The 26,634-nt window shown below is 49.5% G+C and overlaps 1 protein-coding gene and 1 long non-coding RNA gene across 3 annotated transcripts in view; one reads left to right on the top strand and one right to left on the bottom strand.

Moving 5' to 3' along the window:
* Positions 1 to 13,014, top strand: part of Nkain1 (sodium/potassium transporting ATPase interacting 1) — a 42,229-nt gene extending 29,215 nt beyond the window's left edge. Inside the window, exons 1-7 of one of the 2 annotated variants that reach the window (XM_040756520.1) lie at positions 3,519 to 3,626; positions 4,660 to 4,797; positions 6,718 to 6,798; positions 9,165 to 9,362; positions 10,403 to 10,463; positions 10,934 to 11,015; positions 11,200 to 13,014. In XM_040756520.1, coding sequence (XP_040612454.1) covers positions 4,738 to 4,797; positions 6,718 to 6,798; positions 9,165 to 9,362; positions 10,403 to 10,463; positions 10,934 to 11,015; positions 11,200 to 11,209 — 492 coding nt within the window. In that variant the 5' untranslated portion in view covers positions 3,519 to 3,626; positions 4,660 to 4,737 and the 3' untranslated portion in view covers positions 11,210 to 13,014. Of the gene's footprint in view, positions 1 to 3,518; positions 3,627 to 4,659; positions 4,798 to 6,717; positions 6,799 to 9,164; positions 9,363 to 10,402; positions 10,464 to 10,933; positions 11,016 to 11,199 lie in introns of those variants that run through there. The other variant, XM_005079515.4, reaches the window with a different exon arrangement.
* LOC121143916 lies at positions 7,508 to 9,165 on the bottom strand. The gene is made up of 2 exons (XR_005881220.1): positions 8,953 to 9,165; positions 7,508 to 8,592 (listed from the first exon to the last, which is right to left on the bottom strand). It is a non-coding gene; the product is annotated as an uncharacterized LOC121143916 (long non-coding RNA).
* Positions 13,015 to 26,634: the final 13,620 nt, after the last annotated feature.

Below are 26,634 nucleotides of genomic sequence, written 5' to 3'. Positions count from 1 at the left end.
GCTCTGTAAAGAAGGGAGGGACATAGTGTGTATATATATCAAAGCACCAGTGTCCCCAAAGGCCACTAGACACAGAGGAGAGGGCTCCCTGTACAGTAGTCCCCAATTCTAACCACCAGGAGGCCATGGCCTGTCTCTCTCCTCCCTCTCTCTCTCTCTGTCTCTCCTGTCTCTCCTCCCTTTCTCCTCCTTCTCTCTCTCTCTCTCTCTCTCTCTCTCTCTCTCTCTCTCTCTCTCTCTCTCTCTCTCTCCCTCTCTCTCTCCTCCTTCTCTCTCTCTCTCTCTCTCTCCTTTCGTCCTTCCGCTTTCTTTTCTTTTCTCCCACTTCTGTTTTTTTGAGGTATGGTTTCACTGTATAGGCCAGGCTGACATAAAACTTGCAGTGGTCCTTCCTGCCCCCCCCCCCAAGTGCTGGAATTACAGGTGTGTGCAGCCATCACATCGTGAATGCCGGCTTTCTAAGACAGAGGCCACATGGTTTGTTCACTGTCTCACATCCCCCTGTCCTTAGCCCTGGGGCCCGGAACAGAAGGTGCGTAAGAAATCTATTCAGTGGATTCAATCCTTCCTCTGTCCCTCTGTCCCTGGTAAAGCCCCTCCTGGTCTCCACCACTCTTCCTTTAAACCGGCTAAGGGGCTCTTTCAGCTGACACACAATAGTGCTGGCCCCAGGTGGAGGCCTCCCTAGGTGGCTCCAGGTTTGGAGCTGGGAGCCTCCTCCCCTCAGGCAAGTGGCTGTCCCTCCCAGCTGTCACTGTGCTGAGCCCTAATGAGGGCTGTACTAGCGGATAGCGGATCTCCGGGCTCCTTCAGCTTCAGCCCATCCCCTCATTTCACGGATGAGGGGCTGAGTCAAGTGTAATTTTGTCAGCTGCTTCAGAAATCCGCTGGGAAGGGGGGCTTCAAGGCACAGGGGAGGCTGCTGCCTTGTACTGAGACACCCCGGTAGCTGAGCGCTTTATGTGATAGAACACTTTGCCGTCAAGGAAACCGAGGCCCAGAGAGGGAGAAGAACCTGCCCAGGGTTGCAGGACTAAACTGTTTCCTTTCTTCTGCGGGACCCCAAATGGGGAGATTTGCTCCCCCAGTCGGTCAGGGCAGAATAGGACTGCACTTTCCATTCCTCTGGGACTCTCAGGGCACCACTCTGAAGAGGAGTCTTCCCCCAGACAGCCAGACTTCTGCAACTAAGGCATATGGCCACACACTGGGATCCTGGCCAGGGAAGTAGTTGAATTGATGGGTAAGGACTGAGGTACCCGAGGCTTCTGATAAAGTTCCAGGGCCCTTTGCCCAGCCTCTTCCCTGCCTCCGCCCTAGCCAGCTTCCTGGGACGAGGGCAGATCCATCTGTATTACTCCCCACCCCCACCCCGGTTCCCACCTGGGATTGGGCTCCTGGGGTTGGAGTCTAGACAGACAAGAGCATCCTACTGAGACCAGAGGCAGCCCTGACAAGGGACTGAAGGTTCCCATAGCAACAGCATCCCCCTCAGCTGGCAGCCACCTGATAAATAAATAATCAGGGTTTGGGGGTGGGGAGCTAAGGGCCAGGAGAAGGGCAGCCAGGCAGACTAGGTCTTCACTTGGAGAGAAGTCAGGTTTGAAATAGTCTGGGAGAGGAGGGTTGACACATCTGGGTGAGAGAAAACATGAATGGTGAAAGTGGTCAGGTGGGAGATTTGTCCCATTAAGTGGCCCCTAGACTTGGGGATATTAGAGAGCACGAGGCAGGCTTGAGTCAGAACTGGAGTTTCTAACTCTTGCATCTGGACACATCAGGGGAGTGGGTACTGGACATGGACCAGGTCCAGCAGGTTAGGTTTACAGGGAATACTTCACATGATGGAGTGGGTTTGTAAACCCAGCACTCCCGAGGCTGAGGCAGGAGGATCTCAACTTCCAAGACAGCCTGGGCTCCATAGCAACATCCTATGAGCAGAAAACAAAATTTTTTTCAGAGCTAGGGCAAGCCCTGGAGAACAGTAGGTGACGTGGCCTGAAGTGAAGGTGGCCAAGTAGCCTTAGGATTCAAAGACTGCCAGCCACTGTTGGGACCTTGGGAGCAAGGGAGGAGGGAAGAGAAGCAGACTTCCTGAAGAAAGGTAGGAAAGGGACAGGGCATGGGACAGGGCCAAGGACAGGGGATGGCAGTGGCACAGTCAGGGGACGCCACACATCACCCCATGGGCTCAAGGATCAGGAAGACGGTCAGAAAGTTTTTGCAAGTGCAAAGTCAGCTCACACTGAGCTACTCACTGTCCACCCAAGGGTGGACTTGAACTCTGATTCTTCGGCTTCCACTCCCAGGTGCTGGGGTCATGGTTGTGTACCACCACTCCCAGCAAACTCTTTAGCACCCAAGATGGTGTTTGCTTTTCTGAGGCAGGGTTTCCCTGTGTAGCCCTGGCTGTCCTGGAACTCAACTCTGTAGACCAGGCTGGCCTTGAACTCAGAGCTCCACCTGCCTCTGCTTCCCAAGTGCTGGGATTATTAAAGGTGTGTGCCATAATGTCAGACAGTACCCAAGATGTTTATTGGGAATGCTTCCCATTCATCTTGAGTCAAGGTGCATTTAGCTGGCAAATTAGAAAAAAGTTTTGTTGTATACATCTCTCTCTCCGTTTATGAAGTGTGTGTGTGTGTGTGTGTGTGTGTGTGTGTGTGTGTGTGTGTGTGTGTGTGTGTTGAGACAAGGTGTTACTTTGTAACCCATGCTGGCCTCTCACTTGGAATCCCTTTGTCTCTGCCTCCTGAGTCCTGGAAGTAATGGCGTGTGCTACCACACCTAGGTAAAAGTCATCTTTATGTCTGTCTCACTGAGGCCTGGGGCTTGGGCTTGTGCTGTCTGATTTCCTGTCACTCTTCACACTGTTTCCAAAGGATGAAAGGATGGGGGCATCAGAGCCTGCACAGGGGACGAATACTAACTGTTCTGAGATGTTGAGGATCTAGTGGACAGGACACACTGAATGGCGAGTGGAGGGTGAATCGGTCAGAGCTCAGTGCTGGAGGGGATAGGTGATTGTCATGTGGGGCAGGGACAGCAGCATCCAGGGTTAGGGATAAACTCACCAGGGGTCCTGGCCCCCATGGAGGGTGAGAGGTGAGTTGTACTTCACCACCCAGGAGGACTTGGAAAGTAAAGGGGGTAGAGGCTCCAGTTCCAATCTCACTTGTTGAAAGAATAGAAGTCGGAGGACAGCAAGATGGTATAAAGTCGCCGGGCGGTGGTGGCGCTCGCCTTTAATCCCAGCACTCGGGAGGCAGAGGCAGGCGGATCTCTGTGAGTTCGAGGCCGGGCTGGACCGAAAGCCTCCAAAACAAAACAGAGAAAGCCTGTCTGGTAAAAACCAAAAAAAACAAAAAACAAAAGATGGTATAAAGTCTGACAGCATGAATTTTAAACCGAGGGCCTACATAGTAGGAGAGAAACGACTCCTACGAGTTGTCCTTTGATCTGCATTTCTTGAGTGTGGGCGCGTAAAAATGTTTTGTTTTATTTTTTTTTTTTTAAAGACAAAGAGTGGAGCCAGGAAGAGGACAAGCCTAGAGAGTTCCTTCCCCAAGATTAGCCAACCACCCAATCAGGGCTGGATATTGGAGCCCATTAATCACTGTGTATAGGTGAGGAGCCTGAGGCCCAGCAGGGCAGGCAACCCGGCCAAAGTCCCCCAGCAGACGGAGGCACACGCCCCACTCTCCACCTGTGCCCCTTGACTCCTGAGCCAGTGCCCGCTGGGAAGCATGGCACCTTGGTACCTAGATGAGACAGGTGGCAGAGAAAGATCTGTTCTGCCACCTACGTGCTGTGTGACCTTGGGCAAGTCATTCGTCCTCTCTGAACTGCATGTTCTCTTTCCTCAAGATGACATAACAATCCCAGGTCCATCTTCCTGCCAAGGCATGTGCAGGGCGAGATGAACTTGGGATGCCTATGACCATCTGCAGAACCCTGTGAGGGTTGTCACCAGGGAGAGGCAGATGGGAAGGTGCCAGGCTTTGGCCTGGCACTACCAGGCTCCCCTCATGTCCTGCCCAAGCCTGCAGCTTCTTTGGTCTCTGCCCAAGCTGTACCATCTGTGTGGTGGCATTAGCCTGTACTGCCCTGCTGCCCTGGCAGGAAGAGTCTCCAGGATCTCTTCCTTGACCCAGATCCCCCAACTCATTACTAAGCAGACACTGCCTAACTCGGGGTATGCTGTTCTTTGTTTTTAGTGCTGGGGAATGAACCCCAAGGTTATGCGCTTGCTAGACAACCACTCTACCGCTGCTGATTTAAAACAATTTAATTACACTTTATATTTATTTATTTGGGGTAGCACTTGTGCATATCAGAGGACCAATTGTGGGAGTCAGTTCTCTCACCATCTGGGCCCTGGGGACCAACCTCAGGTAGTCAGGCCCAGTAGTCGGCACCTTTAACCTCTGAGCCAGCTGGCCTCCACCCCATGTCTCCTTGTTTGTTTTGTGAGGCGGTCTTGCTGAGTTGCCCAGGAAGGAGAGGCTAGGACCCTGGCTCAGAGTTACACCCCTACCCCAAGTCATCAGCTGTAGAGACCTTGACTTCCTCTTTCATTATCCCTTTGGGGCTGAGGGAATAGGTGTCTGAGTCTCCGTCCTTTTGTGGGGCATTTGTCTCAGACTGTCTCTTTCACAGGTGGCTGCACTCCAGCGGCAGATCTTCGATTTCCTGGGCTACCAGTGGGCTCCCATCCTGGCCAACTTCCTACATATCATGGCTGTCATCCTGGGCATCTTTGGCACTGTGCAGTATCGGTCCCGGTATCTCATCCTGGTATGTCCCTTTCTTTGCCCCCACCTCTCCAAATTTAACTGTCTCCTACCCATAAGCCCAAACCTCAAAATTATGCACTCAGAGCACACCCGGGTGCTAGTCTTCATTACAGAGTCTCCCCAAGGGATAGTGTAAGATATGTCAACCGTCCAGGGTGGGCCAGGCAGAGTGCACAATCCTACGTTACAGCTGCTCCACCACCTCCCCACACAGCTGAGGAAAAGAGGCTGGCTCAGAGTGGTTAAGAGTCTACCTAAGGTCACACAGCTAAGGCTGAGCTGGGTCTGGATCGAGGGCTCCCACACTGTCCCCATCTGTAAGCTATGGGGACAAAGAATTGGTGGGCCTCATCAGTGTTTTCCAGGGCAGCAAGGGAGCATCAGGAAGTCATGGCTTCTGTCCCTGCTGACTGACGTTCACTGAGGACAGGGGGTGTGGCAGGAGTGGCGATGTGCATCTGCAATCCTGTAACTTGGGAGAAAGAGGCAGTATCTTTGAGAGTCCAGGATAGCCTGGACTACACAGTGAGACCCTATATCCAAAAAAAAAAAAAAGACAACATGATCTGAAGATAGCCTGTGTGGCTTTTTGAGGTCGGCGGTTCCTATGCTCCAGCCCCCGATAGCTCGGTCAGTAGAGCATGAGACTCTTAATCTTAGGGTTGTGGGTTCAAGCCCCACGTTGGGCACCAGATGTTGCGGGTTACCCTGCTCAGACACCCCTTGGGGAAGGGGGTGAGAAGATGCAGCACCCATGACACAGGCACTGGGGATCAGTGAGGAGCAGAGTGTGCTGCTGACTTGTTTGTTAAGGAGGTCAGACCTGCCTTTATACCCCCTCCCCACGTCCTGTTGGCCCAGGCGGCTGACTCTGCTGCGCTGTGCTTTCCTCGTTGGTGTCTCTTGGTCAGCAGTCAGCAGTCTCTGGGTGTAGAGGCAGGCTTGGCTCAGGGAGGAAGTGCCAGCCACGCTTGCTCATGTGGGCAGGCCTGGGCACCTGGGCAGGGCAAATGTGACTTGGGTAGGCCTGCGGCAGTTTCTCCTACACCAGGGATATGGTGGCATTCCCAGAACCTTCCATTGCTAATGGTCTTCTAGACTCCTAGTCTCAAACATCCTCAGCCATGCTCTGTGCTGGTCCTCGGTGCCTCTTCAGGGGGCCATATCAAGGAAAAGGGCTTTTCACTAGATTGACCTACATCTGTCCTTGTTTCTGTGGTACCAAGACATGCAGAGTCACTCATGCTCATTCTAGGTCCTACCGTCTCTGGTGCCAAGTGTCCTCACCCACTGAGCCATCTCATCAGCCCTTGCAGAAGGGGCGCACTTGAGTGTGGGTACCTGAGGAGGCCAGAAGAGGGCATTGGATCCCTGGGCTTCAAGTTACAGGTGGTTGTGAGCCTGCCCTTGTGTGGATGCTGGGAACAAAAATCTCAGCTACACTGCTGGGCCCCAGTTTGGTTTTGGTTTTTGTTTTGTGTTGTTTTGTTTTGTCTGTTTGTCTGGTTTTTTGACAAGGTTTCACTGTGTAGCCCTGGCTGGCCTGGAATTTACTCTGTAGACCAGACTGGCTTTGAATGCAGAGATCCGCTGGGATTAAAGGCGTGTGCCACCACCGCCCAGCTCCCCATTTGTATTTTTAATAAACTCCTCAGAGTACCTGAAGTACACATAGAAGAGGTCCCTCTCAGGGACCCGGGTCAAGGGCCAGCCCTTCCTCCTAGCTGTGTGATTCAGAGAAGCGGAGCCTGCCTCTGGGCCTTAGTAGAGGGGAGATGACAGGCCTGCCTGCCCTGCAGGCCTGTGAAGGATGCATGTGCACTTGAAGCCTCTACTGCAAAGATCCCCCTGCCCTTGAAGTCTGTCTCCATTGACTGAGCAGCCCCCAGCCCCACCCTGAACTCACCTCTGCTTCCCACAGTATGCTGCCTGGCTGGTGCTCTGGGTTGGCTGGAATGCCTTCATCATCTGCTTCTACCTGGAGGTCGGACAGCTATCCCAGGTAAGCCCCCGGCCTGGTGGTGTGCAGAGCACAGCCTGACCTGCGCCGTCCCTTCTGGGGCCTGGGACATCATGTCTTCCACACACCTTTTCCCCTGGGGACACTCAAAATGATCCATGCGGCCCGCTTGACCTCCATTTTTGTTCCCAGCCTCTTCTCCCTTCTCACAATGACGGAACTGATGAGGCTAAAGAGCATTTGCTGTGAGGATGGGGTGAGGGCTCTGTTGACCACAGGCTCGGTAGAGGCCGGCCTTGTGACAGCATGCCCAGGAAGGAAGTGAAAATGTCGTACATGCGTTCTTTACCGCTTAGGCAGGAAGATGGGGTGGGTCCAGGGCTGGTCGATATTTTTCAGAAAGGAAAGACTAAGTGGCATTTGTTTGGGGAAAACTGAACAAACTGTGTCATGTGGAGAAGAGAAGAAAGTAGAGGTGCGTAGCTGGCCGACGAGCAGGCCCAGAGAGACACAACGTCTATTTTTAGATGTGAAGGAGGCCAAATATGTGAATAAGAACCTTGGCTCCATGGTTTGATCCTGCTCCATTTCCGTCCCTGCTGAGCATTGCCCAGCAGTTTGACACTGTGGCCTCTTCTCTCTAAGTTTCACTTTGCTCTTTCTTTAGATTCATTTATTATTTATTTTGTGTGTATGGGCGTATGGTAGTTACTTTTCTACTGCTGTGATAAAACATCATGACCAATGCAGCTTACAAAAGAAAGAGTTTAATTTGGGTTTCAGAGGGTTAGAGCCGATGATTGCAGAGCAAAGGTTTGCAGCAGAAACAGCTGAGAGCTTGCATCTGGGTCCACAACCCGAGGTAAATAGAGAGGTCATTGGACTATTAGAACCTCAAGGCCCCGCCCCAGTGACACACCTCCTCCATCAAGACCACACCTTCTAATCCTTTCCAAATAGTTCCACCAATGGGGACCAAGTGTTCAAACACATGAACCTATGGGAGCCATTCCCATTCAGACCACAGTGCTTTGTCTGCATGTCTGTCTGTCTGTCTGTGTGCCATGTGTGTTCAGTGCTGGCAGAAACCAGAAGAGTGCCAATGAACCCTGGCACTGGAGTTACAGACAGATGTGAGCTGCCATGTGGGTGCTAGAAATGGAGCCCTGGTCCTCTGGAAGGGCAGCCAGTGCTCTTAACCGCTGAAACATCTCTCCAGCCACACCCTCTTTTTTTTTTTTTTGGAGACAAGATCTCTTTTAGCCCATGCAGGCCTCAAACGCTCTGTAGCTAAGGATGTCTTTGAACTCCTGATCCTCCTATGTGTTCCTCCCAAGGCTTCCTGTGTACTGAATAAACACTACCAACTGAGCCAGGTCCCCCATCCCATCTCCTCATCTAAGCCAGCCCGGAGAGACTTGGTTCAGTTGGTCAAGTGCCTGAGTTCAGACCTCCAGCGCCTGCATAAAAGCCTTCCATTGGTGTGGATCTGTAACCTCAATGCTGGGGAAGGCAGAGAAAGGGGTGCCCAAGGGTTTTCAGGTCAGCCAGTCTAACCAAACTTGTGAACTCCAGGGTCAGTGGGAGACCCTGTCTCAAAAAGTAAGGCAAGGTCAGAGAGATAGCTCAGTGGATAAAAACGCTTACTTTGTAAGCCTGATGACCCAAGTTCATGGAAGGAGAAATGAGAACCAAGGCTCAAAAGTTGTATTCAGGAGACGGTGGCTCACGCCTTTAATCCCAGCACTCAGAAGGCAAAGGAGGCAGTTTTCTAAGTTCGAGGCCAACGTGGTCTGCAGAGCAAGTTCTGGGTCATCCAGGACTACACAGAGAAACCTGTCTTGGGGGGGGAGTAGAGACCATAGCAGCCCCATGTGGTTACACAGGAGACGAAGCTTGCTCAGGGGCCTGTGTTTGGTTCCTTGTCAGCATGGTGACTACCAGTCTGACTGAAGGAGTGAAGGCACCGATGGGCACATACCCTCTGTGAACAGCTGCCAGCCCTTCTCCTTGTAACAAAGGGGAGATTAAGGACCAAGGAGAGGAGAGATTTGTCCAGTCACACTAAGGAGACCAATGAAAGCCCATTGGGTTGTACGGGAGCTTGTAGTGAGGATTCCACCAATGCCTGGGGAGTTAGGCCCTGCCCCTATGAGTGTCCCTTCTAATTCTGAAATTCGGAGTCTCAATGCCTACCCTTTGCAGTTCACGAGTAGCAGTGTGGTGTCTGGATGGTCATCTACTGCCCCCTGCTGGCGATGTATGGACTTGCAGGTGTAGTCTTCTTTCCCTTCACAAATCAAGCTAGAGAGGATCAGGCTGAGAGAGTTCAGATGGTAGTGAGAGCCCGGGGAGTATCCTCCTGTCCCTCCCCACTGCTCAGTATCCCAGGCCCCTCTGCCCCCCAGGACCGGGACTTCATCATGACCTTCAACACATCCCTGCATCGCTCGTGGTGGATGGAGAATGGGCCCGGCTGCCTGGTGACTCCCGTTCTGAACTCTCGCCTGGCACTGGAGGACCACCATGTCATCTCTGTCACGGGCTGCCTGCTTGATTACCCTTACATCGAAGCCCTCAGCAGTGCCCTGCAGATCTTCCTAGCTGTAAGTCCTGTTCATCATCCAACCCATATCCCCAGAAGTGCAGTCTCCAACCCAGTCCATTCTTTATCCCCAGTTAAGAGAGGACAAGCCAGGTGTGGTGGCATATACCTGCATTTCCAGTACTCAGGAGAGGCAGCGGCAGGGGGCTCAGGATCACAAGTTGGAGGTCAGCCTAGATTACATAATGAGTTCCAGACATCCCCCAGCCACCCTCCCCCAAAAAGGGAAGGAAAAGAAAGACCAATCTATGTAGTCCAGCCCCCCTTCGATCCTGCCTGAATCTGTGTCTTGTGACACCTCTCTCCTCCCTCCACCCCTCCCCTCCAGCTCCTAAGAAAAGCATGGACAGGCTTCATGAATGGGATGAGACAGACATCAGGCCAACTCCTGCTGGACTTAAATATCTAATATGCCTTGGGACCTTGCATAAACCATTTGCTCTTTCTGAGCTCTCTTCCATTTGCATAAAAAGGACACTACCAATTTTACAGAGATGTGAATAAGAAAGGAGCTCCAAATAGGGGCCACTGCCAGGCACTGGGGCATACACTGTAACCCAGCACTTGGAAGGTAAAGTTAGGAGGATCCAGAGCTCAAGGCCAGCCTAGGCTACTTGAGACCATTAACGAGAGAGCCGGCCCTGTTCAAGGCACTTTACACAGGCAGGGTCACAAAATCTTCACTTAACAGTCCAGTGAGGCACGGACTCTGGGAAGACTGAGACGCACGGAGGTGAACTACTTTTGTCTGAAGTCACATTCGTGCAGTCTTTGGAGCGTTAGCATTTAACTTAAGTGCTTGCTTTGGCCGGGCGGTGGTGGTGCACGCCTTTAATCCCAGCACTCGGGAGGGAGAGGCAGGCGGATCTCTGTGAGTTCAAGGCCAGGCTGGACCGACAGCCTCCAAAACAAAACAGAGAAACCCTGTCTCATTAAAAAAAAAAAAAAAAGTGTTTGCTTTGGACAGGGTGCTGAATCGGGAGGGTAGAGGGTGCAGGGACAACCTGTCTTACTCTTCCTGACTGTCATCCCCTCCCCCAGCTCTTCGGCTTCGTGTTTGCCTGTTACGTGAGCAAAGTGTTCCTGGAAGAAGAGGACAGCTGTAAGTGCATTTCCACGGCCGTGGGGTGGCCTGTCTTTTCAGTGCTGTGGACAGGGCTTCCTCCCCTCCGGGAGCCCGGGGTCAGCTGGGGGACCCATTCCTAAGCAGAGAGGGCAGGGATGGATGGGGTCTGCGTAACCCCTCTGGGTTAGGACTCCAATGGCCAGGTGCTCAGTCCAAGGCCCCAGAACTACCTTTTCCCATTGCTGGATCTAACCCTATCGAAGGCTGTAGAGTCTTAGGGCCTTCCCTCAGGCTGACTGCCTCTCCTGCATCGGCTGCACCCTGAGCACACTTGACCCACCCCTCTCCCACACGCTGCCCCGCTGCTCTAAGTCCACATCCTGAAGATGGGCGTGGCCATTCCTGGCACCACTCACTCCACACGGGGCTCCCAGGAATTGGGGCCCTATCTGGGTTCTTCACTTTCAGAACCCAGTCTCTCATAGCTCACCCCTTCCTTTCCGCAGTTGACTTCATCGGTGGCTTTGACTCCTATGGGTACCAGGCGCCACAGAAGACATCGCATTTACAGCTGCAGCCTCTGTACACGTGGGTCCCTGTGCACGGGACGGGACGGAGCGGGGGATGGGGAGTGGGGGGGGGGATGGCCGGAGATAGAGTCTTTAGTGTTGGTGGAGAGAAGGACACAAGGAGGCATGAGCACCCGGGTCTCTCTGCTCGCCTACTTGCAGACCTGCAGATGTACCCCCTAACTCGCCTTTGTTTTCTGCAGGTCAGGGTAGCCTCTGCCACGCGGCCACCCTCATACCTGGGCAACTGGAGTGAGAAGCAGCACTGTAAAGGAGCTCGGATCACGGTGGGCCGGCGCGCCCCCTTGCGGCCCATCGACTGACTGCAATTTGTGGAGCCCCTCCTGGATCTGCGGGGCCACTGGAGCAAATACGGACTCAGACTAGGACTTGGACTTGACCCTGGCTCTGGCCATGACCCTTGGCAGCTGGACTTTAGGGTTGGGGCAGGACGGGACGGGGGGAGGGGGAATTGCTGGGTTTGTATTTTTTTTAATCTCAGCCTTGGTATGTGCCTGGGCCTTCCTCTTTCTTCAGCTTCACTCCTTACCTAGTATTTGCCCTCAGTCGAAACAGCAAGACAGATGGACTCACCCCATCTCATCCCTCATTCACCTGCACTGGGGAAAGATACTGTGAACTAGGAGCAGGAGTCCTGGGCTCCAGCTGCAGCAGCATCACTGACATCCTGTGTAACATCTGGCGGAGCCTTCGCTCTCTCTGGGCCTCAGTTTCCCCACCTCACATAATTAAGATGATCCCTTAGCAGGCGACACTTGTGGCACTCTCATTTGGCTGTCAGTTCGCTGGGCTACAGTGCAGATATGGGAGCTAAGGCCCAGAGATGTGAAGAGACTTGCTGAGAGCCTCACAGTAAGGCCTTAGCGGAGGCAGGCTTTGACTCTTGTGTTAGACCCTGCTTCCCAGGGTCTGGCCTCTGTACTTGGCTCACAAGCCCCCTTGTAGCTTGGACATTCCTGTACACTCACATACCATCACCACCACTCACCAGCAACACTCTAAAAGCAATATACAAGTTTTCTTCTCTTGTTCAAGGGAACCAGACAGACAGAGCCCAAAGCCTTGAGTTCAGCCCGACCCACAGGAAGCCTTTGTAGACTGAGCTTGCCCTTCGTTGGCAAACCTTCGAACCTCGTCCTCCAGGAAAGCAGGACCAGGTCTCACCCTACAGTCCACCAGAAAACTAAGCCTGTGTCTCCTATCCCATGATCCTCTGCTGACACACCCCACTCACCACCCACCACCCACCCCCAGCAATCCCACTGACTCTCGATTCCTCCACCTGCTTCACCATTGTGGTCTCAGAGGGGAAGGCGATGGTGTCCGGGAGTGCTGACGGGGCAGAGTGGAGGTGTGGGTGACTGTGGTCAAGAGAGTCAGCACCCCGCCTTTCCCCAGGACAAGCAGAGAGGAGGGTTCCTCTCCATCACCTCCCTCCACCCAGGCACCTGAGTACTGCTTGGTGACTAATGTGCAGAGAGCAGATGTCAATGCCCCAGTCTGTGGAGCTGGAGCCACCCTGAATCAGGAAACGCAGCAGAGCGCTTGGGCAGTAGAGACAGTTCACGCCACACTGGTGACCACATCCCTCCCCGTCCTCCGCTGCAGGCTTTCCTGAGCTAGGGTGGCAAGCCCACTCCACTATCCCATCCAATATGCCACCCAGATCAGCCTGGCCCAGGATCACCTCTATCCATCACCGGTCCCTGGGTGGTGAACCTAATCAGAGGGGGACAAATTTCCTTTAGACCAGGTTGCCTCTTGCCACTGGTCCACCTCCCCCCTGCAGCCCTCCCACTCCCCCTGCAGCACTGGATTCTCCCATCCCTTCCCCAAGGCCTCTTCGACTCAAGGGTTTAGTCACTGGTGCTTTGGACCTTTTGGTTTATAAGCCGGGTTTTGCAGGGGGACTGGGTTTGTTTCTCAATGAGACCCTGTGGACTGGGACCTTCCTGGTATCCATGCAGGTGGGTTGATTAAAAAAAGGTGTTTTCTTCGCTGCGTGTGTCTGTCCTGCCCTGTTGGTCAGAAAGACCTCCAAAAATTGGGCAAAGCTGCCTGGTGAAAATGGACAAAGCTGGGTGGTCATTTCACATTTAGCATATATGCATACATTTATCTTTTTGTTGTTGCTCCTTGAGACAGGGTTTCTCTGTGTAACAGCCCTAGCTGTCCTGGAACTCACTCTGTAGACCAGGCTGGCCTCAAACTCACAGCGATCCACCTGCCTCTGCCTCCCAAGTGCTGGGATTAAAGGTGTGCACCACCACTGCCCAGCTACATTTATCTTTTTGTTTGTTTGAGACAGGGTCTCTCTCCATATAATGCTGGCTGATTCAGATCGTACGATGTAGACCAGGGTAGCCTTGAACTCATAGAAGTCTACTTGCCTCTGCCTCCGAACTGCTGGGATTAAAGGTGTGTGCCACTACACTTGCCCTCCTTTTAAAAATATTTATAATACTGTGTGTTGGGAGCTTGTGTGCCAGTGTTCACGTGGAGGTCAGAGGAAAGTTTTGTGGAGTTTGTTCTCCTTCTGCCTTATTTTTTCTTTTACTGTTTGTTTGGTGTGTGTGTGTGTGTGGTGTGTGTGTGTGTGGTGTGTGTGTGTGTGTGTGTGTGTATGTGTGTGGTGGGGGGTGTGGGAGTTGAGCACAGAAGCCACAGAGCACATATGGGAGTAAGAGAACCATCGGCTGGAATCGGTTCTCTTCTACCATGTGAGTCCCGGCTACCGGCCTCGCGTCCCAGGCTTGCTTAGCAAGTGCCTTTACCAGCGAAGCTGACGCCCCTCTGTGGGTTTCACAGTGTAGCCCAGCCTGTCCTCGAATTCACAGTCTTACTGCTTCAGACTCCTCAGTGCTGGGTTACAACTGTGCAGCACCATGCTTAGCCCTTGTTTTATATATATATAAATATATAAATATATATATATATATACTCATAAAGCCCTGGCTTCTGCCTCAGACTGGCTTTGGCCACTGTCTCTTCCTTCTTCAAAACAGCACAGAGGTTGCCGGGTGGTAGTGCACATGTCTCTGATCCCAGTACTTGGGAAGCAGAGGCATCAGTTCTTGTAAATTTGAGGTCAGTCTAGTCTACAGAGCAAGTACCAGAACAGCTACACAGAGAAACTTGTTCCCTGCCCCTCCCCCAAAAAGGAGAGGGAGGGGGAAAGAGAGAGAAAGGAGACATGCAAAATGCTTTCTGCTTTGTTTTCTCGGTAAGTGCCCATTCTGATGATATTTCTGGGTCTCTTTTGCATCTTGGCTCGTCTCTCTCTTGACAGCTGAGTTCCTGGCTTTGAATGAGCTGTGCCTTAGTTACTGTTCTGTTGCTGTGAAGAGACACCATTACCACAGCAACTTATCAAGGAAAGCATTTAACTGGGGGATCGCTTACAGACTTAGAGGCTGAGTCTCTGGCCACTGTGGTAGGTAGGGAGCAAGGTAGCAGACAGGCAGGCATACATGGGTCTGGAGCAGTAAGTAGCTGAGAGCTTACATCTGATCTGGAGATTGCAGGCCAGCAATACCGCCTAGTGTGAGCTTTTTAAACCTCAAAGTCAGCCAGACAGGTGGCGCACGCCTTTAATCCCAGCACTCAGGAGGCAGAGGCAGGCTGATCGCTGTGAGTTCCAGGCCAGCCTGGTCTACAGAGAGAGTTCCAGGACAGGCTCCAAAGGTACACAGAGAAACCCTGTCTGGAAAAAAACAAAAAACAGAGCTTACAGAGATCTGTCTGCTTCTGGAGTGCTGAGATTAAAGGTGTGCACCACTTCACTCAACTTTAATGCCATTTTTTTCTGCTATGGATGGAATTGATCATCTCTGAACTGTAAAGATTTATTATAGTAGTGATGGGTCTTCCGGGGCTAAAACACAGACAGCTTCCCTTTTTTGGAAGCTATGGAAGGATTCCAGCTCTTGGATTCTTTCTTTAGCTTCCACACAGTTGCAGCTCCCTGTCCTGCAAATGTCCTATTCTGTCATCAAGATCCTCTGGTCTTGCTGGGCAGGGTACACACTTGGAGGGCAGACATAGAGGGAACAAGAGTTCAGGCCAGGGCCAGAGACACGGATCGGCAGGTGAAGGCACCTGCCACACAAGCTTGACTGCCTGAGTTCGATCCCTGGAACCCACATAAAAGTAGAAGAAAAGAGCCAACTCCCCAAAATTGTCCTGTGACTGCCACACGTGTGCGTGGTTCACAAGCCCAAATATACGTCATGTACAGGATTTCTCATGCATGTACACATACACACAGATCGTTTCTGTGTGGCCCTGGCTGTCCTGGAACTTCAGTCTGTAGACCCATGCTGGCCTTGAACTCACAGAGATCCATCTGCCTCTGTCTCCCAAGTGCTAATATTAAAGACATGCCACCATGCCTTGACTGGCCCTAACAAACTCCAGATCCTCCTAACTCAGCTACCTGAGTGCTGAAATTACAGGCATCTAGTACAACACCCTGCTGATAAATATTTTTGAATGAATGAATAAATGAATGGTAAATAATTAGAAGGTAATTACATGGGGTGAAATAGACTTTAGAAATAACTCAGATTCCAGATACGTCCTGGTTCTACCACTCACAGCTGCGCGGTACATGTCCATGTCGCTGGGTAAACTCAGTTGTGAAATACGGAGAATGTTACAGGGTAGTGTGGTGGAGTAAGTGCAAGCCGCTCTTGAATATTACACAGCTATTAGTACAGTTTCTTAGTACGTACGAAATGCATAGTAGCGGAAGTGGTAAATCCTACTCAACCTCCAGCCTCAACCTACTACTAAGCTCCTGCAAGACAACGAAGCCCTCGGGACCGGGAGGTACTTGACCCAGGATTATGCAGCTCCAAAGCGGGGACCCGCTAGGACTCTGAATGTTTAGGACCCTAATGCAAGCAGCGGAGTAACAAATCTGCGGAGCAAGCCACCCGAGTCTTCCAGGCCAGCCGCTTGCACCGGCTCCCCTTCCCGCGCCTTCCCTCCTAGAGTCACCCCATCTCCGCCGGGGTGAGACTCTGGACCCAGAGCTCCCAGCCTCAGTCCCACCTGTGCCGCCTCCCCCCACCCCCGCCAGCTTTCCCCCCTCTAAGTCTATGACTTGGAAGGACCTCCTGCCCTCCTCTGTCAAGACAGAATACCATTTTCCAACCTCTCTATGCCCAGCTCGGAGCTCCACCCAGACTCCACTCGGGAAATAGAGGACACAGGCACTGCTGCTTTCTGGCCCCGGTGCCCAAGGTCCAGCTGCGATCAATCCCGCCCAGTCTACCTTGGGTCCTCCCCTGGCCGTATCTCGCCACGCCCCCAGATGGGCCCTTGTCCCACTCTCCAATACAATCACTAGTTCTCCAGGCTCCGCCCATAATTTGACCCAGCCCACTGGGTCAGCTCCTCCTGGTCCCGCCCTGACTACGACCCACTCGGACTCCGTCCCCAGTTCGGCCCCGCCCCCAGATCGTCCTGGCACCGCTCTCTGTTCGGCTCCCACTCCGCTTGGCTCGGCCCCACCTCGGCCCCACCCCTGCTCTTCTTTGTTCACGCAGGGAGTGCCGCCTTCGCGGGGAGCCGCGAATTCTCGGCAGCGAAGCCTGGCCGGCCTAAGGTCCAGTTTTCCCGGGTTCCGCTTTGTGTAAGAGGCGTGTGCAGGCGCTGGGCCAACCCTTCCTTTGTTCCCTAGAACATTCCTTTGCCCAGCCCTCCCACCTGGGGAGTCCGGATTATGAAGGACTGAAACTGATCACTTTACAGACCCCTACCCTCTCAACCTTCTTCCAGCTTCAGGTGGGAGCAGAGAAACCGGTACCCGGTACTGGTCGGAAGGGTACCCAGCGTGCTTGCAGCCGGCACTCGCCTTCTCAAGGTTCCCGCCGAGCGAACTCCCGCCCCAGGCCCCCCACTCTGTTTCTCATTCCACCCGTCCCTCAGCCCACACTTTATATCCTGTCTTTGTCAGCCCCCTTATTTTTATTTTTATTTTATTATTATTTTTTTTTTTGGTTTTTCGAGACAGGGTTTCTCTGTATTGTTTTGGAGGCTGTTTATTTTTATTTTTAATGTTTGGGGTGCTGGGGTTCATACCCAGGACTCTTGCACCAAGCTACAAACTAGCCCTGGGAATTGAACTCAGGACCTCTAAACAGCCACCAGTGCTCTTAACCTCTGAGCCATCTCTCCAGCCCCCTTTTTTTTTTCCTTATCAGGGGTGGGGAGGAGGTCAGAAGAGGGTGTCAGATTCCCCAAAACAAGTTACAGACAGTTGTGAACCTCTGTGTGGATACTGAGAGGCAAACCTGATCTTCTGTAGGATCAATAAAGTGTTCTTAACTGCTCAGCCATCTCTCCAGTCCTGTTGTTTGTGGGGTACAGAGTGGTATTTCAGTATAGATTTATGAATTTATGAATTTTTTTTACTTTTTTAAAATGTTAATTTTATTTAGTTTTTGAGACAGGGTCTTACTGGGTAGTTCTGACTAGCCTGGAGCTCCCTATGTAGACTGACCTCTAACTCAGAAATCTACTTGCCTCTGCCTTCTGGATGCTGGCAGGTATCAAAACACAAACAATTCATTTGGCAACAGCTAATTGATCATGGCAGGACCTGAGTCTGAAGTCACCACCAAACTCCAAAATGATTAGGAATTACCAACACTTACTGCTATACTTCACTCTCAAACTGCAGGATGGAAACATTCGTCCCGACAATTACAAGGGTTTTCCGCTTATTTTGGGGAGACTGGGTCTGACGTCGCCCAGGATGACACGGAACTGGCTATGTGTCTGATGACAGTCTTCAGCTCTGGGTCCTCCTGTCTCTACCTCCCTGAGTGCTGGGAATATAGGCTTTTGTTTTATTGTATGTATGGTATTTTATAGGATGTTGCTATATTGCGCAGATTGTCTTATGACCCACATGAATTTATGAATTTTTCATGCCCTTATAAAGATACAGAGAAGGTCTAAAAATTAAGTAAATAAATAACACAGGGCTGGAGAGCTGAGTAGTGGATAAGAAAACTGGCCGCTCATCCAGAGGACTGACATTTGATTCTCAGCAAACACATGGCAGCTCATCAGTGTTTAACTACAGTTCCAGGGATCTGATGCCCTCTTCTGGCCTTCAAGGGCAATGCATGCATGCTGTGCATAGCCATAAACATCCATACATATAATAAATAGAACTGCTGCCTGAAGCTGAGTGGTGGTGGCGCAGGCCTTTAATCCCATCACTTGGAGCATTTGGGAGGCAGAGGCAGGTGGATCTCTGTAAATTTGAGGCCAACCTAGTCTACAGATTAGTTCCAGGACACCCAGAGCTACACAGAGAACCTTGTTGTGAAAAACAAAAACAAACAAACAAAAAACCCAGCTCCCTGGACGGTCTTTGGGGTCCCTTCCCAGTGACTTTATCAGCTTCAACATTTGTCATTATAGCCGGGCGTTGGTGGCGCACGCCTTTAATCCCAGCACTCGGGAGGCAGAGGTAGGTGGATCTCTGTGAGTTCGAGGCCAGCCTGGTCTACAGAGCGAGTTCCAGGACAGCCTCCAAAGCTACAGAGAAACCCTGTCTCGAAAAACCAAAAAAAAAAAAAAAAAAAAAAAGATTTTTCTTTTGTTTTTATTTCTCTTGAGTAAAAGCAGAAAGGTTGGGCCATGGGGTAATTGTGTGTGATTTTATCAGAAACTGCCAAACAGCTGTCCCAAGTGATTCTACCATTTCATAGGCTCACCAGCAATGCCTGAGTGTCACTTTTGCCAATACCCTTGTGAACAGTTGGCATTGCCAATCTTCTTTCAGCAGTTCTCTTGGGTGTAGTTAACTCTTAATGGTATTGGCTTTCTCTCTTTCTGTCTTTCTATGTATATTCGGTGTGTATGTGTACATATGGGTATATAGACATGTGGACATATGAAGGCCAGGGGTCAACATCTGGGGTCTTTCTTGATTTCTACCTTATTTATTATTATTACACTTATAATATTAATTTGTGTGTATTATAGGGATGGGACTTGTGCCAAAGCATGCATGTGGAAGTCAGAGAATAACTCAGGGGGTTCCATCCTCTCTTTCCACTTTGTGGGTCTCAGAAATGAAATCAAGTCAGTAGGGCAGGATTACCCACTGAACCATCATGCTGCTCTCCACTTTATTTCCTGAGACAGGGTCCCTTGTAAACCCTGGAGCTCATCCGCTGGACCACACTGGCTAGCCGGTGAACGCCCAGGAGACTCCTGTCTCTGTTTCCCACTCCTGAGGTTATGAATGGCTGCTCTGCCAGGCTCTGACATCAGTTGGGGGATTAGAACTCATGCTTGTGTGGCAGGCACTTTACCAACTGAGCCATGTCTCCTCAGCATTACTTTAAAAAGGTGATTAATACAAGCATGAAACTGCAATGAATAAAAAGAAGCTACTCTAATACCAGCACTTGGGAAGCAGAGGCAGGTGGATCTCTGTGAGTTTGAGGCCAGCCTGGTCTACAAGAGCTAGTTCCAGGACAGCCTCCAAAGGCACAGAGAAACCCTGTCTCGAAAAAAAAAAAAAAAAAAAAAAGAAGAAGAAGCAGCTACTCTGAAAATGGCCTCTGTCCATCCCCTTTTCACCCCCCAAAAATGGGAATTTCAGGAGACCTCCTTCCCATTTAAACACAACTTGATCCTTGACTGTCAGTCTTTCACCAGAGCCTCAAAAGGAAAGGGACTGCCTCTGCCTCCAGCAATGCCTGGCTCGGGTCTTCTGTTTCCAAGCCTGGCTTTGAGCTCCTGATTTTCCCTCCTGCTTCCATCCCCTGAGTTCTGGAATTAGAGGCATGCCCCACTTTATTATACTTTAACTGAAGAGAGCAGCAGATTCCCTGTAGACAAAGCCCACAAATGAGTGATATCAATGCAATTTTGTTAAATGAATAAACAATGATGAAGAAAGGCCCCTGGAGGCTCCCTGCAAGCTGATTTATTTCTGGTCATTTTCTCTCTCTCTCTCTCTCTCTCTCTCTCTCTCTCTCTCTCTCTCTCTCTCTCTCTCTCTCTCTCTCACACACACACACACACACACACACACACACACACACACAAACTTCCTGTCTGTCAGCTGCTGGGCAAACACTGCAAATGCTCATCTATTGTTCTTGTTGAACAGTATTACCTCACCCTTCTGGTAACAGGATCCCTGTTTTTCTCAAGGGGATTGTCTTTCTCCACTCAACCCACACTTCCATCAACTCCAGGGCAGGTGACTCAGGCCAGGCCAGTCAGAATGTGTCAGCCCCTTGGCAACAGTGACTACCGTTCCAGGAAGTGTCAGGCCAGAGTGGACCAATGAGAGCCAGCCCTGGACTGGTGCAGGCAAGAGAACTCTATGAGAATAGCCATTCAGAGTTAATGCCCAGGAGAATTGAATCATGAGTGAAGAGGAGAGGCTAACCTTCAGAAACGGAGGGACACCCCCATCGCACTGGAGGAAACACAGTACAGGGAGTAGGAGAGGAGAGAAGCATGATGGGCCCAGGAAAGCTTCGGATTTTACAATGAGAAGCTGTTCCAATGTTCAGAGGAGGGGTGGAGGACTGAAGATCTCCAGTTCAAAGCCAGCCTGGGCTACTTAGGAGAGTTCTGGGCCACCCGACACTACTTAGCAGAGAACCAGCCTCAAAACAAAAACAAACAGCAAAAGAAATGCAAACAAAAGAAAGGCAAGCCCTGCCTGTAATCCCAGTACTTGGAAGGATCAGATATTCGAAAACATCCACCCTCTACTATGAACAAGTTCTAAAGTGAGTTTATGATACTTAAAAAAAGTCCGCAGCAGAGTTATTATGCAATCTGACCCACTTTGTTAAAAGATCTCTATGTGAGGGCTAGAGAGATGGCTAAGCAGGTGAAGGGGCTTGCTGCCAAGTCTGACGATGACCCAAGTTTGATCCCTGGGATCTTCCACACAGTTGAAAGAGTGTACTGGCTCCCTATGGTTCTCCTCCGTCCTCCACACTTGATCTGTGACTTGTGTCCACCCCCACCTAATAAATAAAAACATGTTCAAAATTTTAAAAAGACAGCACTATCCAAAGATGAGATTAGGAATGAGGGGGAAGGTAGAGGGAAAAGGGGGACTGAGGCTGTCATTGTCATCAAAGGCTCTGGTTTGGCCAAGGGTTTCAGCTATGGCAAGAATAATTTGGCGAGGCTTGTTTGAGAACAGAGGGAGGGCTAAGAAAATTGGAGTGTAGAGAGCAGCTGCTGATGACATCATTTGAACACCTGGATCCAGCTATGCCTGAGGCAGTTTCTCCTAGCTAACAATTGTGTGAGCCAATACTTTTATTACTTTTAAATTCTATTACACTGTGTTATATGGGTCATTTTCATGTACACACACATATACATATGCATGTATATATAAATTTCCTTTTATGGGACTCAGAGGTTAAGAGCACTAACTGCTCTTCCAGAGGTCCTGAGTTCAATTCCCAGCAACCACATGGTAGCTCACAGCCATCTGTAATGAGATCTGCTGTCCTCTTCTGGCCTGCAGACAGACATGGAAGCAGGATGTTGTATTCATAATAAGTAAATAAATCCTTAACAAAAAAATAAATAAATAAATTTCCTTTTATTCATTTTTGTGGATGGTTTTGAATATCTGATCATTCCAAGTACTAGGATTATAGGCAGGGCTTGCTTTTCTTTTGTTTGCATTTCTTTTGCTGTTTTTTTTTTTTTTTTCTTGAGACAGGGTCTCCCTATTGAGCCCTGGCTGATCTAGAACTTGTTAGGAAGACTAGTTTAGCTTCAAATTCACTCTGTAGCAAAAGATGGCCTAGTCTTTTAGTTCTGGCTGAACTCAAACTCAGGAATCCCCCTGACTTCTGCATTAGTATGTTTTTGTTATTTATCTTATTCCATGTATATGGATGCTTTGTCTGCATGCATATATGTGCACCATGTGCATCTCTGGTGCCTGAGGAGGTCAGAAGAAGGGATCAGATGTCCTGAAACTAAAGTTATGGATGGTCATGAGCTACCATGTGGGGGCTGGGCATGGAGTCTGGGTCCTCTGCAAGAGCAGCCTGTGCTCTTATCCACTGAGCCATCTCTCCAGCAGCCTCCATTCTCAGCTCTGGGCGGATCCACCCGATGCTCTTACTTGGCAGATCTGCCTGATCATTCTGGGCTTTGTATCTCCTGGTAATCTGCTTTCCCTTTCTTCTTCCTTTTTCTCTTTCCCTTCAAAGTCCATCCTAGGTGTTTTCTAACACTGGCGCCTCCTTCCCGCTCTCAGGCTGCACTACAACAGGGCAGTAAAGAGTGCTCTGAAGCCCAGCAATGGTTCACACAGCATAATATTTCACAGCACATTTGAAAATCACACAATAGTAACATTAAATGTAGCAATAGGGGCTGGAGAGATGGCTCAGCAGCTGAGAGCACTGGCTGTTCTTGCAAAGGAACTGGGTTTGGTTCCCAGAGTCACGTGGTGGCTTGTAACTACATGCAACCCCAGCTCCAGGGGCATCTAGTGTTTCTACTGCATACCACATGTACACACCCACACACATACATAGAATTAAAAAAAATAAGAGGTGGGGCTGGAAAGATGGCTCAGCGGTTAAGAGTACTGACTGCTCTTCCAGAGGACCCGTGTTCAATTCCCAGCACCCACATGGCAGTTAACAACTGGTCTATAAACCCAAGATCTGACACCCTCACATGAACATACACACAGGCAAAACACCAGTACAAATAGAAAAAAAATATATATATATATATATGAGGGGCTTTGAGAGGTGGCTTAGTTGTTAAGAGTGCTCATAGTTCTTGCAAGGATCTGGATTCCCAAATAAAATAAATCTTTAAAAATAAAATGTAGCAGCTGGGCGGCGGTGGTGGTGGTGGTGGTGGTGGTGGTGGTGGTGGTGGTGGTGGTGGTGGCACACACCTTTAATCCCAATACTGGGGAGGCAGAGGTAGGCAGATCCCTGTGAGTTTGAAGTCAGCCTGGTCTACAGAATGAGTTTCAGGACAGCCAGGGCTACATAGAGAAACCCTGTTTTGAAAAACAAAAAAACAAAAAACAAAAAAAGAAAAACCAAAAATAAATAAAATAAAGTGTAGCAAGAACCAGTCCTGGGTATACCAATAATTCTAGCACTTGGGAAGCTAAGGATAGAGGAGAGTTTGAGGCCAGCTGGGGCTACACAGTGAGATCCTGTTAAAGATAAAAATAAAAGACTGGGCCAATGAAATGGCTCAGTGAGTAAAGGTGGCTGCCACCCAGCTTGATGACCCGAGTTCAATCCCTGGGACCCCATGGCAGAAGGTAGCAACTGACTCCTACAAGCTGTCCTCTGACCTCTAATGCACACATAGATACACACATGCACACACACATCATAACTAACTAACAATGCATTAAAAACATAGAAAAGATAAACACAGTTGTGCTTCTTTAGAAAGCCTTGTGTATTTTGGAAGATCAACAGTGAGGGTTTTTTTTTAAAGTGTGGGAAGAACTTTTCATAACTGGAGATATAACTCAGTGGTAGAAAGCTTGCTTCACGCCGGGCATAGAAAACAACAATAATAGGCAGGGCATTGGTGGTGCACGCCTTTAATCCCAGCACTGGGGAGGCAGAAGCAGGTGGATCTCTGTGAGTTCGAGGTCAGCCTGGTTTACTGAGAGAGTTCTATGACAGTCTCCAAAACAATATAGAGAAATCCTGTCTCGAAACCCTCCCCCCAAAAAGAAAGAAAGAAAGCTTGCTTCACATGCCCCCTAAGACCCTGTACTGGAAAAAAAAATCCAGTATCGAAAAAAAGATCAGCCAGGAGGTGGTGGTACATGCCTTTAATCCCAGCACTGGGTATCAGAGGCAGGCAGATCTCTGAGGTCGAGGCTAGCCTGGTCTATAAGGCTAGTTCTAGGATAGTCAAGGCTACACAGAGAAACTCTGTCTTGAAAAACAAAAACAAACAAAATACCTTACATAAAAAATGCTTTTAAGGGCTGGAGAGATGGCTCAGAGGTTAAGAGCACTGACTGCTCTTCCATAGGTCCTGAGTTCAATTCCCAGCAACCACATGGTGGCTCACAACCATCCATAATGAGATCTGGTGCCCTCTTCTGGTCTGCAGGGATACATGGAGGCAGGATGTTGTATTCATAATAAATAAATAAAATCTTTTTAAAAAATGCTTTTAATCCCAATTTGGGAGGGGGCAGAGGCAGGGGAATCTGCCAGGACTACATTGAGAGATCTTGTATCAAAAAACAAAACTAAACAAAAAACAAGAAACAAAAAAACAAAACCCAAAACAAAAATATCTTTTTTTAAATGGTATTTTTTGTTACACATATTTGGTCACATTTTTTTAAAGATTTATTTTATTTATTGTGTATACAGTATTCTGTCTGCATGTATGCTTCCAGGCCAGAAGAGGGCACCAGATCTCATTATAGATGGTTGTGAGCCACCATGTGGTTGCTGGGAATTGAACTAAGGACCTCTGGAAGAGCAGTCAGTGCTCTTAACCTCTGAGCCATCTCTCCAGCCCCCAAAACAAAAATATCTTACATAAAAAGTCAGAGGTAGGTAAGAGCATTTTGCATTTGGGTATTGGTTTGTAATAGGTTTCTACCCCCATAATAAGTTTCTCCACCCACACAGTAAACCAGACCAAGTCAAATTGAAAAAGTATAACAGCAGGTTTATTTGAGCAAAGCAACTCCTGAGTGGGTTCTCCAATCCCAGAGATCAAGACCAGAGAAGCCACACACAGGAGCTAAAGAAGGGAGATTATATAGATTGTAGTTAAGGGGTGATGACATGTCTGACATAAGATGGATTTGTGCCCAAGTATGGTCAAAAGTTGACCACTTTAGTCAGGGACTTGAGCAGCTGGCAACTTCAGGGGAGGAAGCTGCTATAGCCACCAAGAATTCAGAACTAGGCTTTTTGGTGCTTTCCTTGTTCAGAGAGTCTATGAGTAGGCAGGGTCTGGGAAAGACAGAAATGGGGTTTTCTGGAGTATGCAGGCTGAGCTGAATAAAGCCATAAAATGCTAATCTGTTTGTTTGTTTGTTTTTGTTTTGTTTTTTTGAGTCAGGGTTTCTCTGGGGCTTTGGAGGCTGTCCTGGAACTAGCTCTTGTAGACCAGGCTGATCTTGAACTCACTGAGACCCGGCTGCCTCTGCCTCCCTAGTGCTGGGATTAAAGGTGTGTGCCACCAATGGCCAGCTAAAATGCAATTCTTATGAATCAGTTGCCTCATAAAGGGTCAGCTTCTTTGATATGTTCAGGTTTAACTTTTTATATATGTTCTCAATGTTATGCCTGAAACCAGTAACTAGTAACAAGTAACAAGTTGAAAGGTGTAAACTGAACTCAAGGGCTTCACTTCTAGTAATTTAGAAATAAAGGGACCAGACACTCACTCAGCCCCCTGCTTTATCAGCCATGACAGGCTACAGAAAAGACACGTAGGCCTCTGACACAAGGAAACTCCAGATCCTCTGGCCTCCAGGAGCCTAGGGCCAAAACTGAACACAAAGAAACTCTAGACACCACCCCCAGCCTCCTAGATACTTGGTTCCTGGGAACTGTTTGGCCACAAAAGAAACTCCAGGAGGGATCAAAACCTCTCCTGTAGTCTCCAGGATATAGTTCTAAAAACTATTGGTATCTATGTACAACAGGCCACCTACAAGTAGCAAGACAAAGCCATAGAAACCACAGAATGTTCCCTCTCAGCACTGACCAATAAAAATAATTAGTACACAGGTATTTCATGCCAAAATATGACTTTAAAAATTTCTCCTGATTGTTCCCAGATGTCAACCAATCAGAAACCAACCCGTACCTACTGATGTAATCCTGTAACTTTTGTCTTTAAAACTTTGCAGTAAATAGGAAACTTCACTCTCTCAGGAGGCTGCTGTGACAGCTTGCTAGACGGGGGTCCCCGTCTTGGGTGGATAAGCAGTTAAACCTTGCTTTTGCAGTTTAGTGGGTCTGTCTTCCTGGTGGTTTCTGGGGACTCTGCAGCTTGGGCACAACACAAGTAACAGTTTGGTATTGCACACAGTAGAATCTGAGTGAAAAGTTATTGCCGCATGTGAAGCCAGGTGGCCCCTCCGTCTCTGCTCTGTGCTCCCTGCCCTGTCATGCCCATGATAAGTACCTTCCCTTTGCCTCACCAGGAATGTGAGCACCATGAAGACGACCAGATCATTGCTCAGTAGACATGCAATGGCCTCTCTTAATGAGAAGATAAAAAGGAGAACAGAACATTTAACTCAGCTTTTCCCTGGAGAAAATCCAAGCAATTCTTGTGACTATCCATGCAATAATATGACAAATATTGTTACATATTACCAATGTTGTTGATTTCTTATATAAATTAGGATGCTTAACACACATCTCCATTCAAAATAAAAATGAACATGAGGCCGGGCGTTGGTGGTGCATCTGGCCATAAAGTGTCTAGTGCTCTTGGCCCCCTTGTCTTTCACTAAGGGCATTGTTTTCTTCTTCTGATAGACTATCACAGGACAATAAACCTGGAGATCATCATGTTAAATAAATACGTCAGATTTGAAAGGACAAGCATCCTGT

Source organism: Mesocricetus auratus, unplaced genomic scaffold (genome assembly GCF_017639785.1).
Source record: "Mesocricetus auratus isolate SY011 unplaced genomic scaffold, BCM_Maur_2.0 Super-Scaffold_100014, whole genome shotgun sequence".
NCBI classification, from domain to species: domain Eukaryota; kingdom Metazoa; phylum Chordata; class Mammalia; order Rodentia; family Cricetidae; genus Mesocricetus; species Mesocricetus auratus.
Note: the sequence above shows the minus strand (reverse complement) of the source record. Positions and strands in the feature narration are given on the sequence as shown.